At 41.2% G+C, this 12,252-nt stretch overlaps 1 protein-coding gene across 1 annotated transcript in view; it reads left to right on the forward strand.

Annotated features, from left to right (window-relative positions):
* rpa1 (replication protein A1) overlaps positions 1-12,252 on the forward strand; it is a 33,426-nt gene that overhangs the window by 5,688 nt on the left and 15,486 nt on the right. Inside the window, exons 10-12 of the mRNA XM_047390723.1 lie at positions 300-492; positions 5,717-5,853; positions 6,261-6,409. Coding sequence (XP_047246679.1) covers positions 300-492; positions 5,717-5,853; positions 6,261-6,409 — 479 coding nt within the window. The remainder of the gene's footprint in view (positions 1-299; positions 493-5,716; positions 5,854-6,260; positions 6,410-12,252) is intronic.

The following is a 12,252-nucleotide window of genomic DNA, read 5'->3' on the forward strand; positions in this document are numbered from 1 at the left end:
GATCTCTAAATGATCCGCTGCAACTTTCTTTCTCTTTGCTGTTGAAGACAGATTTGGCAGCACAGTGTTCTGTCAACAGCTGCCAGTACTTTGCGAGTTAAAACCGCAGAGACTATGAATGAGTCATCTGGCAGCATCGTACCCATACAATAAGCAGCTTATGATCATCTGCCAGCCTTTGTTGATGCCTCCCTACCTCCCCTGCTGTCTCAAGTCCTATCTCGTTTGCACCATTCAGTCAGGTGAAATGCTCCCCAGATCTCTGATTAACACCCGGTTTATCCTCCTGCATGAACCAGGTCTACTATATCTCCAAGGGCTCCCTGAAGATCGCAAACAAGCAGTACACATCAGTGAAGAATGACTATGAAATGACTCTCAATGGAGAGTCCACCATCATTCCCTGCGAGGACAACTGTGATGTTCCCATGGTGCAGTGTGACTTTGTCTCCATTGGCGACTTGGAAAACAGAGACAAAGATGCTATTGTTGGTATGGAGGTTTCTGCACATTTGCACAGACATACGGTGCCCTTCACACGTAGGTTGCAGCAGCATAATCACACACTGAAAAATCTAAATTTGAGGTTACTTTAATTGGTGGAGGAAAGAAAATCCCAAATTAAGACTTTATTACAGCATCGCCAATGCCACACTTATTGGCTCTGTTAATAATTTTTATAAAATGAAAGTAACTGAAGCTTTTGTTTTTTTTTAAATTAGAGATGCACCAGTGAGACCAATTTCTGGTTAAATTAGTAAATGGTTTATATGAATTTTTATTCTGTACATTAGGGCTGCACCAGTTAATGAAATTTGAATTAAGTCTTCTGCAGTTATATAAACTTAATTGACTCATGTTAAAAATGAGAGCTTGACCAATAGAAGGCAGAGCTTTAAATCACTGTTATCTCAAGGTTTTGCTGGAAAAACATCCGACTTTGCTTGGTTGTAAAAGTTTTACACTGAATCCCAATCAGCACTGCTCCATTGTCTTTGATTTCCTGATCCTCTTAAGCTCTCACTTCATCAGGAAGAAATCCAACAGCAAGCCTTCCCTGCTGCAGCCTTATTGACGAAGCTGCTGTGAATGACATAACATTATGATTAGGGATGGGTACCAAATTATGTACTTTTAAAGGTACCGACCGAATTCCATCGGTACTACCGATAATTGATTCACGTGAAATCAGACGGTACCACGTTTCAGTACTTAAACGCATCATTGTGACACTGAGGGAGCGGAAGAGTGGGTGATTTTCCATGCCGGACATGATCATAGCATTGCACGCACAAGAATGTGATGATGTCAGTAGCTGCTTGTACCGTCAATAAAGCATGGCTGATGGAAATTGCTTGAAAGTATGGCTCCACTTTTCAAAATGCGATGTGTGTTACAGTCGCTGTAATATTTGTGAGGCGAAGTGCAAGACCAGCGGCGGGAATCTGATCTAATCTGAGGAAGCTCCTGGTTAAGCACCAGATTTTTCTCAAAGCTGAAGAGTCAGCCTCAGATCTGCGGCTGCAAGTGTCAGCGGGTAAAAAACAAACGAAGCCGGTGGAAATCCGTGCCCACACTTTTGCAGTCTGTACTGATGGATTACAAGACTGTGCTCTCAGTTTGTGCAATCCGTCTGCAAGGTTTGATAAACTGTCATCCGTGCTCGCAGATTACTCAGTGACATCTGTTGAGAGTTTGGAAGCATGGCCCACACCTGTAAAATGTGGTGATTGTAACATGGCAGTGCGTTAAGTTTATATATGACAACAGATCCACTGAACTTACCTCATAGGTGTGGGTCATGCCTCTAAACTCTCAACAGATTTCACTGAGTAATCTGCGCGCACGGATTGCAAAACGGAGTGCACAGTCTTGTAAAGCGTGAGGATTGATTTCCACCGGCTTGGTTATTTCTATTTTTGTTTTACCCGCTGAGACTTGCCGGGTTTCGTACGGCACTGTTGGCACGCCTGCATCTCTTAGCGACTCGTCGTCTGCAGCCAACGACATGGGAGAAGGAATGTTTGAAACAAGTGAGCGGTTACAATACAAACAGCTGGATGATGAATTCATTAAAGTTTATATATTGAGAAATAAATGTTTAATTTGAAAAAAATGTAGAGCTTTTATTATTAAACAAATGAACATTTATTACCACAAACACACAAAAGTCCCAAAAACTAGTACTGTTGAGTACCGGCATTGATTCCCAGGTACCGGGTATCTGTACCATATCGATTAAATGTGAAAGGTACCTATCCCTAATTATAATGCACCACTCACATCATTTTCTCTTCTGTCAGAATGACGGTGATTGAATTTTTGCATCATAAAATCTTGAATATTGTACATTCTGAATTTTAGTTTGGTAAGATTTGTACATTAGTGGGAATACAGTTTAAGGAGTCTAATACACAGCTAAAAAATTAAGGAACACTTTGAAAACATCGGATCTCAATTGGAAAAAGAATGCTGAAGTCTATACAGATAAGGTATGGCTGAGATGTTAGGAACAAAATGATGCCACATCATTTGAAGAGTGAAAATTATCAACCCACTGAGAGCTTGATCCAAAATTACTGAGAAATCTAAACTGGCAAACTGATGCAGCAGGCTAGTCCAATTTGCTGCATTGTAATTGCAGCAGCTCAAAATAGTCCTCAGTAGTTTATCTGGTCCCCATGTGCTTGTATGCATGCCTGACAAAGTGAGGGAATGCTCCTTATGAGAGAACTGATGGTGTGCTGGGGTATCTTCTCTTGGGTCCTGGCCAGGGCATCACTGAGCTCCTGGACAGTCTCAGGTGCCACCTGGTGGTGTCAGATGGACCTAAATATGATGACCCAGAGATGTTCTATTAGATTTAGGTCAGGGGAGCATGGAGACCAGCCAATGGTATCAATTCCTTCATCCTCCAGGATCTGCCTACATATTCTTGCTATGTGAATCTGGGGATTATCATGCACTAGGAGGAACCCAGGACCCACTGCACCAGTGAAATGTCTAACAATGGGTGTAAGGATTTCATCCCGATACCTAATGGCAGTCAAGGTGCCATCATTTATCCTGTACAGAGGTCTGCGTCCTTCCATGGATGTGCCTCTCCAGACCAACACTGACCCACCACCACCCCGATCATGCTGAACAATGTTGCAGGCAGCGTAACATTAACTGCAGCTTCTCTAGACCCTTTCGTGTCTATCACATGAGCTTAGAGGGATCCTGCTCTCATTCTTGAAAACAACTGGTAGCCAGTGCTGAACCTGCCATTTCTGATGTTCTGTTATGTGTCTGTTAAGCTCCATGGTGCCAGACAGTGAGCACAGGGCCTGCTAGAGGACCCCGGGCCTGCTAGAGGACCCCGGGCCTGCTAGAGGACCCCGGGCCTGCTAGAGGACCCCGGGCCTGCTAGAGGACCCCGGGCCTGCTAGAGGACCCCGGGCCTGCTAGAGGATCCCGGGCCTGCTAGAGGACCCCGGGCCTGCTAGAGGACCCCGGGCCTGCTAGAGGACCCCGGGCCTGCTAGAGGACCCCGGGCCTGCTAGAGGACCCCGGGCCTGCTAGAGGACCCCGGGCCTGCTAGAGGACCCCGGGCCTGCTAGAGGACCCCGGGCCTGCTAGAGGACCCCGGGCCTGCTAGAGGACCCCGGGCCTGCTAGAGGACCCCGGGCCTGCTAGAGGACCCCGAGCCTACAGGCCACCATTATGAAGTCTGTTTCTAGTGGTACGGTCAGTCTTTTAAGCCAGTGGCCTGGTGGAGGTCACATTGTATGGCTTTGGCAGTGTTCATCCTATTCCTTCTTGTACAAAGAAGCAGATAGCAGTCCTGCTGATAGGTTGAGGACCCCAGACAGTCCCTGTCTAGCTCTCCTAAGGTAACTGCCCGTCTCCTGGAATCTGCTCTATGCTCTTGAGACTGTGCTGGGAGACACAGTAAACCTTCGGGCAATGGCACGTATTCATGTGCCATCCCAGTGGAGTTGGGTTGCCTGAGCAACCTCCGTAGGGTCCAGGTATCGCCTCATGCTACCAATAGTGACACTGACCCTGGTCAAATGCAAAACTACTGAAAAGCAGTCAAAAAACGAGGAGAAAAAAAATGTCTGCGGCCTCCACCTGCAAAACCATCCCTGTTTTCGGGGTCGTTTAATTGTTGCCCCTTTATTGCAACAAACCCAACTACTATTAACCGACTTGATATTACACTCTGATTAAAAAGTGCTCCTTTTGGTTTATTTATTTTTTTTTTTTGACCAGTGTGGTATTGCACACAGTGAAGTATAACATGTTTCCCCTTTAATAATGCACTTCCCACCAAACTACAGGTGGTTTATGTTTTGGATCTTTAATCATTTCTTGTGTACACATGCACAGCACGTATTTAGGCTTTTTGAGGTCTTAAACATATTTAAAATGTCTTGCTTTGTTATGTGGTGTTGATGGCACAAACAAAGCAACTAATGCTGAGCTCAGTTCTTGATGAGGTGCTTCTAAGCTTCCTCTAATAAGCCACCCTCTGCATAGTTTGTATGTAAGCTATAGACTGATGTGCTGGGAGGTTGAGATAATAATATATTAACTGTTATATTAGCGGAAATAAGAGTTGTGCCAATTTACCTCACGATGGTACTGGCCTGCAAACTGCATGATGCAAGTGCTGGCATTATTAAACAATCTTCTCTGATGTTTAAAATACGATTTTTGCTAGAATCACAGTTCGAGAAATCTTCTCCAGATTACCAACACCAGATTTGAGCTTTTCGTGGTACTTGAGGTAAAATACGAGTTACGAAGATGCATCTTTTTAAATGATGTCACGTTTTTTGTGAGATGACGTTAGCCATCTAATTAAAGCAGTCTGAGGCGAAAAAGAGCATCAATACTGGAAAAGGTTGTGTCCAACACTTGGTTAGTAATCCTGGATTTTAAGTTTGTGTTTTCATTGACTCGTTTGGCATTTTATTGTATTTTATTTTATTCTTTGAAGAGATTCTGACTTGTAACGCTGGTTGAGGGCTTTGCTTGTATGCTGTGATGAGACCACAAGCCTGAGGAACCAGGAAAGCAATAAGCCCTGTTTAAAGACATTCTGCTTTCCCTGCGAAATAATTCTGCTCCTGTATGTTTGAGCAGATAAAATCAAAATGTTTGACGCGTTATTCACCAGTCAATCCTCTGCCATATGAAAGTCTGTATTTAGACACAGTCATGTCTTTTGCAGCCTCCTGAAAACAGTGATTTGAATAATTTGCCAAAACCTGTCATCGGTTACTGTTGTGAAACTTACTTTATACTACGGAAAACTTTAAACACAAAAATACATATTAATATAACCGGTGCGAAGTATGTTTGATGACTTTCATGTGTGAAAACTCGATTGCTTTTATGATTTTACTTCCAATAAACTAGGTGGAAGTGCCAAGTATGTGAGCCAGAGGACTGGATTGTCCATTGATTGCTAAAAGCAAAAACATTCCTGCTCTATAAAATAACACTCAGTGTGATAGTTGATGCCTCTTTATTTCAGTGCCAAATTACATCAAGAAGAATTGTCTCAGGCAGCTTTAGAAATTAGATATACTCAATAAGTCTTTTGTGTTTTTGAGAATATTATGCTCAGAATATAATGCAATCCAAATGCAACAGGGCTACAAACGAAGGTTCAGAGTGGTGCCGGTCCGATAATTAAATCCACGCATTTGTTTTTGCATCGCAGACGTAATTGGAGTGTGCAAGAGCGTGGACGAGGTGACCCGGCTGACAACCAAGTCTAACCGTGAAGTATCCAAGAGAACATTGAGTCTGATGGACATGTCTGGGAAGTTGGTGACGGTCACACTGTGGGGAGAGGAGGTAAGAAAGAACTGGGCTGTGCTGAGGTTGTCTAAGGCTTTCTAAATGACTGCATCGGTACTAGGTCTATATTCAGTTGTCATGCTTATTCATGGCTTCTCCAGGGAATGTCATATGTCATAAAAATGAGGGGATTAAAAAAGGTGTAGTTGTTAAAGAACAAGTGCAGTGTCAAACAACTTTAAAGAATGTTTTCCACATATATGAAGTCTTCACCTATTCACCACTCCGTTCTTTAGTTTGTTCTCTGATCTGGTTATTCTACTCATCTAAAGCATGAAAGTACTTTAAATGTAAATTAGGGGGCTCCTTGTTTCCTGTGTGTTCAGTACTATTTGTCAAGTTAGTTGTCAAGTTTCAGACAAATAAAAATGAAATGCAATGTTATTGTTCTTTTACGTCTCCAGGCAGAAACGTTCGAAGGCTCTGGACAGCCGATTGTAGCCATCAAGGGGGCAAAGCTCTCAGACTTTGGAGGCCGTTCACTTTCTGCATCCTTCAGCAGCACCATGATGATTAACCCAGATATTCCAGAGGCATACAAGCTCAGAGGCTGGTAAGTGAGCGGAGTATGGATGATACAGCTAGGAAAATATAAACATGCGCTATAACTCACATGTTAAACATGGTCAACATTTTAATGCTGGGAGCTTTTATTTGCTCCACAAACAATGGATTCAGATTTGTTGATTTACATAGTACTGAAATTAAATGGCAGGTTGTTATTTTCCAGTTTTTGCAAGTGTGCATGTGCACATTCTCATTAAGATTAGCGTTCCCCCCATCAGCCACGTATTTGGGCTTTTTTTAATGAAGCATTACATATAAATGGAAATCATACTTAATCTGTGAAAATGCATTTTTACCCCTTCAAACTGCCTTTGCAAAAATGAGTTTAAACCCAGAAACATCTTTGTGTAATGGTGTCTCACTGCAGTGTTTCTGTTCCCCTTGTATTTGGCTGGTGTTTGATCTAAACGTATGTGATTATGCAGAAATTAGCCAAAATATGTGTTTCCTCCACTTGTTGTTTTCTGAATTTTTTTTCTTAGAGTACAAACCAGTCAAATGTGACCCTAGTTTCTATGTTAGATGGTCAATTAACAATTGACTGGCTTTATTCTCATTTATCACATTTGTCATTGCAGCCTTTTCTGTTGTAGGAGGAATTTATTTGCTCAAAGAGAAAATATCTAATTAAGATCACGCTAGGGTGCTATTTTTTCCATTTACCTGCACACCATTAACTCCATGTTACAAAGACTTTATACTGTTTGTTTCCTCTTGGGTTTAATGACAGACATTTGTTGTCCACTCTCAGTCTCTTCTTAGGCGGGTAAAGATAATGATCCTTAAAATCCTCATGTTGGTTTATTTCCCTGCTGAAGCAACATTGGTCCATGGGGGTCTTGTCTGAGCGGTGGGTTCCCACAGGTTTCAAGGCAGTCATTAATGAACAGTTTTAAAGTCACAGATGGAAGGAGGCGAGACCTGATTCATTACTCGCAGTCCAAGTCAATTCCTGAAAGAGCAACGGTCAAGACGAGATCATTATTTAGAATAGCTGAGAGCTGTAACACAGCTGTGGACAAACTGGCAAAAATGTAGTCTTTAGTCATTAGTTCTATGTTTAGGCTTCATCAAAAAGATCATAAGAGGACTCCTGATGGCAGAATTCCTACATTGCCTTGTGAAAATGCTCATACCCCTTGACCTTTTTTATATTTAGAAGCATTACAACCACAGACTTTATGGTACATTTTGAAGTATGTATATTACTTCAAAATTTAGCATTTTTATTTGGCACCCTCAGGTTCAGTAGCTTGTAGAACCACCACCTTCTGCGAACAGAGCTGCATTTCTTCCTTAGCTTTGCACATCTTGAGACAAAAATATTTGAACCTTTTATTTATTTATTTTTTTTTAACGTTCCATCTCAGTCCTATTGCATCTGTGAACGTCAATTTTCAAGTTCTGCCACAGATTCTCAATTGTTTGGTCTGTATATTAGCTGGGGAATTCTAACACATCGACTTGGATCTAAATCCTTCTATTGTTGCTCAGGATGTTCGTTTATGGTCACTGTCTAGCTGGAAGGTGAACCTCTGCCTCAGTCACGTCCTTTGAAGCCTCCAACAGGTTTTCTCTCACAATCGCCCTTGTTTTAACTCCGTCGATCTTTTCAGAGACCTGGCTAGCTTCCCTGTCCGTGCTAGAGAAAAGCATCCCCACAACATGACGCTGTCACCACCATGTTTTTCTGTTGGGAGGATGAGTTCAGGGTAAAGTGCAGATTTAGTTTTCAACCACATGTTAGCAATTGGATCTGGACTTTAACATGGTCACGGTTCCTTCACTTTTTCAAACTTCACTTTGAAATTGCAACAGAGTTCTACAGAGCTCGGGGTTACAATGTGTAACCTATAAGGATGGATGGATAGATAATACCCACAAATCAGAATAAAAAATAGGTTGAAGAATAAAGCCTTGATATACCCATTTTAACCTTACCCAGACCTGGACACTACTTAAAATACAAACTTCAAAATTCTATAGTTTAAGAACTTATAAAGCGCTATTTGTTGCATTGAATCCTGATAAAATACAAGGACGTTTATGGTTCTAACCTGATTTAAGAAATGGGCTTGTACATGTCTTATGTTCATCATAAGCCAATATGGAAATGGCTGCACTCTGCATGTTTCTCCAAATTGTTCTTGAAGTTAGATGCCTTATGAAAGTTAGAATAATTGAGAAAATAATGAGTTGCTTAATGCAGACCTACAATATGTGTAATTTCATTCTTGCACTTAGGAGACCAAAGGCTTTCTCTCTCAACTATAGACCCGAGGCTGCTGAATCACGGTTGTCTTCCTGCTGCAGAGGCATGTTAATTTGACTATTTTGGCGCAGGCCTGTGGGACTTCTTCAAATGAATAGTCTTTCCTTGGTGGGCCGCTGGCTCATGCAGAATATTAGTGGTGCAGCCCTGCTCTCGCTCATTAGAAAAGCTGGACAGTAACCCTTTAATGGCTCAGTAATAAATCTTGAAGGGAATAAAATGCCATTAATTTCTTTTGTTTAGAAATAAAAAGCTGTTCTTTGTACTAATATTGTTAATCTTTGATTAATGGTGGTGTTAACATGATTATGCCTACTGCTCCTTTTTGATGGGTGAACAAAGGCTGCTAATTACATGAAATCTACACTTTCATCTGACTGTGCAGATGCACTTGTCCATTAGGTGGCAAAAGCGCATTTAGTGAGGGTCATGCTGCCTCTCGTCTTACTGCCAGGCAGGGCAGTCTCTTCTTCATCCAGTCTTTATCAGGTTTATTCCCAGTCCTTGATGCAGTCACCCTCAGACATTTACCATTATCTCATTTAGTCGAGCTGACATTTTCTGTCTTCCTTATCAGCGCTCGAGTATTTCCACTTGCACAGACAAGTCAGAAAGTTGGGGCAGTAATTACGTGAGCCTGAGAGCAAGTAAACAAGCTTTGCCAGTAGTCCAGTAAATATGATGCCTCATTAATGCATCGTTTTTTTTTTTTTTGCTTTAATTTTTATGGTTTTTTATTTTGCTGACTGGAATTATAACCACACCTTTACTAAGGTGTGGGCTAACTTTAATTAATACAGGATGATTTAAACTGTCATTTGGTAAACCTCATTATTCTTAGACCGAAGAGCTTCATGCAGCATTTGCTGGGCAGTGAAACCATTTAACTGATTAAATTAAATTAGTTAAAAGACACGTGCAATGTTGTGGCTCTCCTAAACGACGCAATAAAGGATTTGTGCAGTGAAATCACAGCAGAAATCCTCTTTTGTGTTGGTTGGTTTTTATTTATGCTGCTAGCATTTCTCATTGATACATTTTTATTTTATCAAACCTTTAAAACAAAGCATCAACGCTTGTTCTGCTCATAAAAAATAAATTATTCAGGTTTATTTCACAGGGTGATGTTTTTGTTTTTTAACAATTCCTGTATGTATTGACTTTTTGCTGGGTTCACTGTGATGCAATCTGATGGGACCACTGTAGATTTGCTGCAGAATATCTTCCTGACTAATAACATCTTTAAAGGTCTCCGCATTCATGCTAGACAATCATTTATGGCTCACCAGCATACACTGATCCTTGTTTACATATTTAAGCTTCATTGTTTACAATGAAAGCAAGTTATGCATTTGGCAGCATGTCATTTGCTCTAGATGAATGGACTATCTAAATGTCACAGAAGATGGAGGAACCACATTTGCTGCGTCTCTGCCACTGTCATCTTAAACATGAGTCTCGGCCGGGAGCTGAGAACATTGCTTATTTTGAGTTTTCTCCCCACCAATTCATGCCTGTTCTTCAGACATGTCGCTGCTCCTGTGCTGACCTTTATGCACATCAACACACTAGCATTTTGACACGCTTGCCGTAAGCACGGGTCTGTCTTTATCCCTTCATTGTGCCGGTAGTTTACTTTCCTGTAAACAATGCCGCCTGTTCGCCTTCAACTAAATTTCATTACTTTCATGCGCAATACCATGAAACCTCCTTGTTTTTTCCCTGTAAGTTGTTTTCTCCAAGATGTTTGCATAAATAAAAGAAATATCTGCAGTTTCAAATCAGAATGTCACAGTAGTATGTTGTTTAGCATTTTAATTTCTTTTCAGAAGCAGCATATTAAACATGACATCCAGTGCTTCCATGTGGATCCTTAAAACATCTGGTGGGGGTATTAACCCGCCAAATTGCTGCAAGTTCTCCCTTGTAGAGACATCTGTCTTCTGAGATGTCCAGATATTGCAGTTTTCATCTTCTTGAGGCTGCTTAGTGATTGCTTTCGCAATTAAAGCAAATCTTTGCAGGTACACAAGTGAAAAAATCACTGCCACTGGAGAGAATTGCTCACATTTGTCAGAGGTGGGGAATTGGCTTGTTCAGACCACAGTCTGAATTTTTAATGTGAAATATTTTTAATTAGTCATGCCTGTAGGAGAAGAGGCTTTCTGCCATTTTTACAACCTGACCTCCTTTTTGCTTGAGACTTTGCCTTGTGCCAGATTAGTAAACTCAGCTGATCTCTGACCTTTTTAACCTGAATTATCTCTTCTACAACCACTGCTTTTTACCTCCACCCATCTTTGTTCTTCTGCCTTTTCCTCTCTTCCTCTTAGTGTCTTTTGTCTAGTAACTGAGAACATTGCCTAAAAATGGGGTTTTGATAACAGCCTTGACCCTGACCAACTCATCTGTCTCTGTGCTGTTGATTCATTTCAAAAGCCTCTTGGCCATCTATACTCCCAGATGAGCCATCTATGCTTTGACAAAGGCAAACGGATTCCCTGCTTGGAAATTTTTTTTTTTTTTAATATTGTTTAAGTGGGCACCCTGCAGTCTTCTAAAATACATGCTGGCAACAGTTTATTGTGCCTCATACTTTGGTCTGAATGGTGAATTGAATCATAATGCTGTCCCTAACTGGATCCATTATGTCATGTTATGTTCTTTTTAATGTTCTGTAGTAACTAGGATTTAGAAATCTAGTCATTTGAAGTTTTTTCCAGTGGAAAACTGCTGCAGTGTTCCAGCTGTGAACAGTTTAGCCTCATTTGTTTGAGCCACTGTGTGACTTGGAGCCATTTTGGCTTCTGACTTGTGGCTGGAACAAGTGATTGTGACTTGTGCAAAGCTGAATTGGGTCCCGTGTTATTTTCAGCCGTACCTCGCACCTCCCTCTTTATGCTGCTATTGACCTTCCTTGGATCATGTTGTGTGTGCAGCCAGTGTTGGGTAAACTGGTTCCAGTGGACCCATCGTCAGTCACAAAGTCATAGCTGATGCTGCTGTTCTTTTGCAGAACCCGATCTGATATATAATTGCTTCTTGAAAATCAAAGCTGGCCATTCTAGTCTATTCCCTGTTTTTGTTTCTTTGGTGTTTTGCTGGTGATTTATCCAGAAACACACGTGGCTTCCTCAATGTGGCTCAGGAGGATTCCTGCAGTTGTACAGAATACAAGTTAAGCCCCAATGAAGCGCAAATGTAAATTAAAAATACAAATTATCACAGTTTGAGCCCTTTACCTGTACTGTCCTCAGAATAGATTATTTCTAACATCCCCTATGATTCGTTTGAGTCGCTTGCATAAAATGTGCAAGTTGTCTTCTTTGTTTTATGTGAGGTTTACTATATGTCGTAGAGGTAGAACAGTCACTAAATATGAACGTAGTCATACCTGACCTGCCTTATTCTGCACTCATTACCAATTCTTGAAAACCCAGTTTGTGATTTGTAAAACCATTACTCCATTTGTGAGAACAAAATATTGGGGTTCTTGGTATTTTCCAGAATATTTCTAAAATCTCATTTTGTAAACCCTAAACGTTTGGTCACAAAAC

Source organism: Girardinichthys multiradiatus, chromosome 18, assembly GCF_021462225.1.
Source record: "Girardinichthys multiradiatus isolate DD_20200921_A chromosome 18, DD_fGirMul_XY1, whole genome shotgun sequence".
Lineage (NCBI taxonomy): Eukaryota > Metazoa > Chordata > Actinopteri > Cyprinodontiformes > Goodeidae > Girardinichthys > Girardinichthys multiradiatus.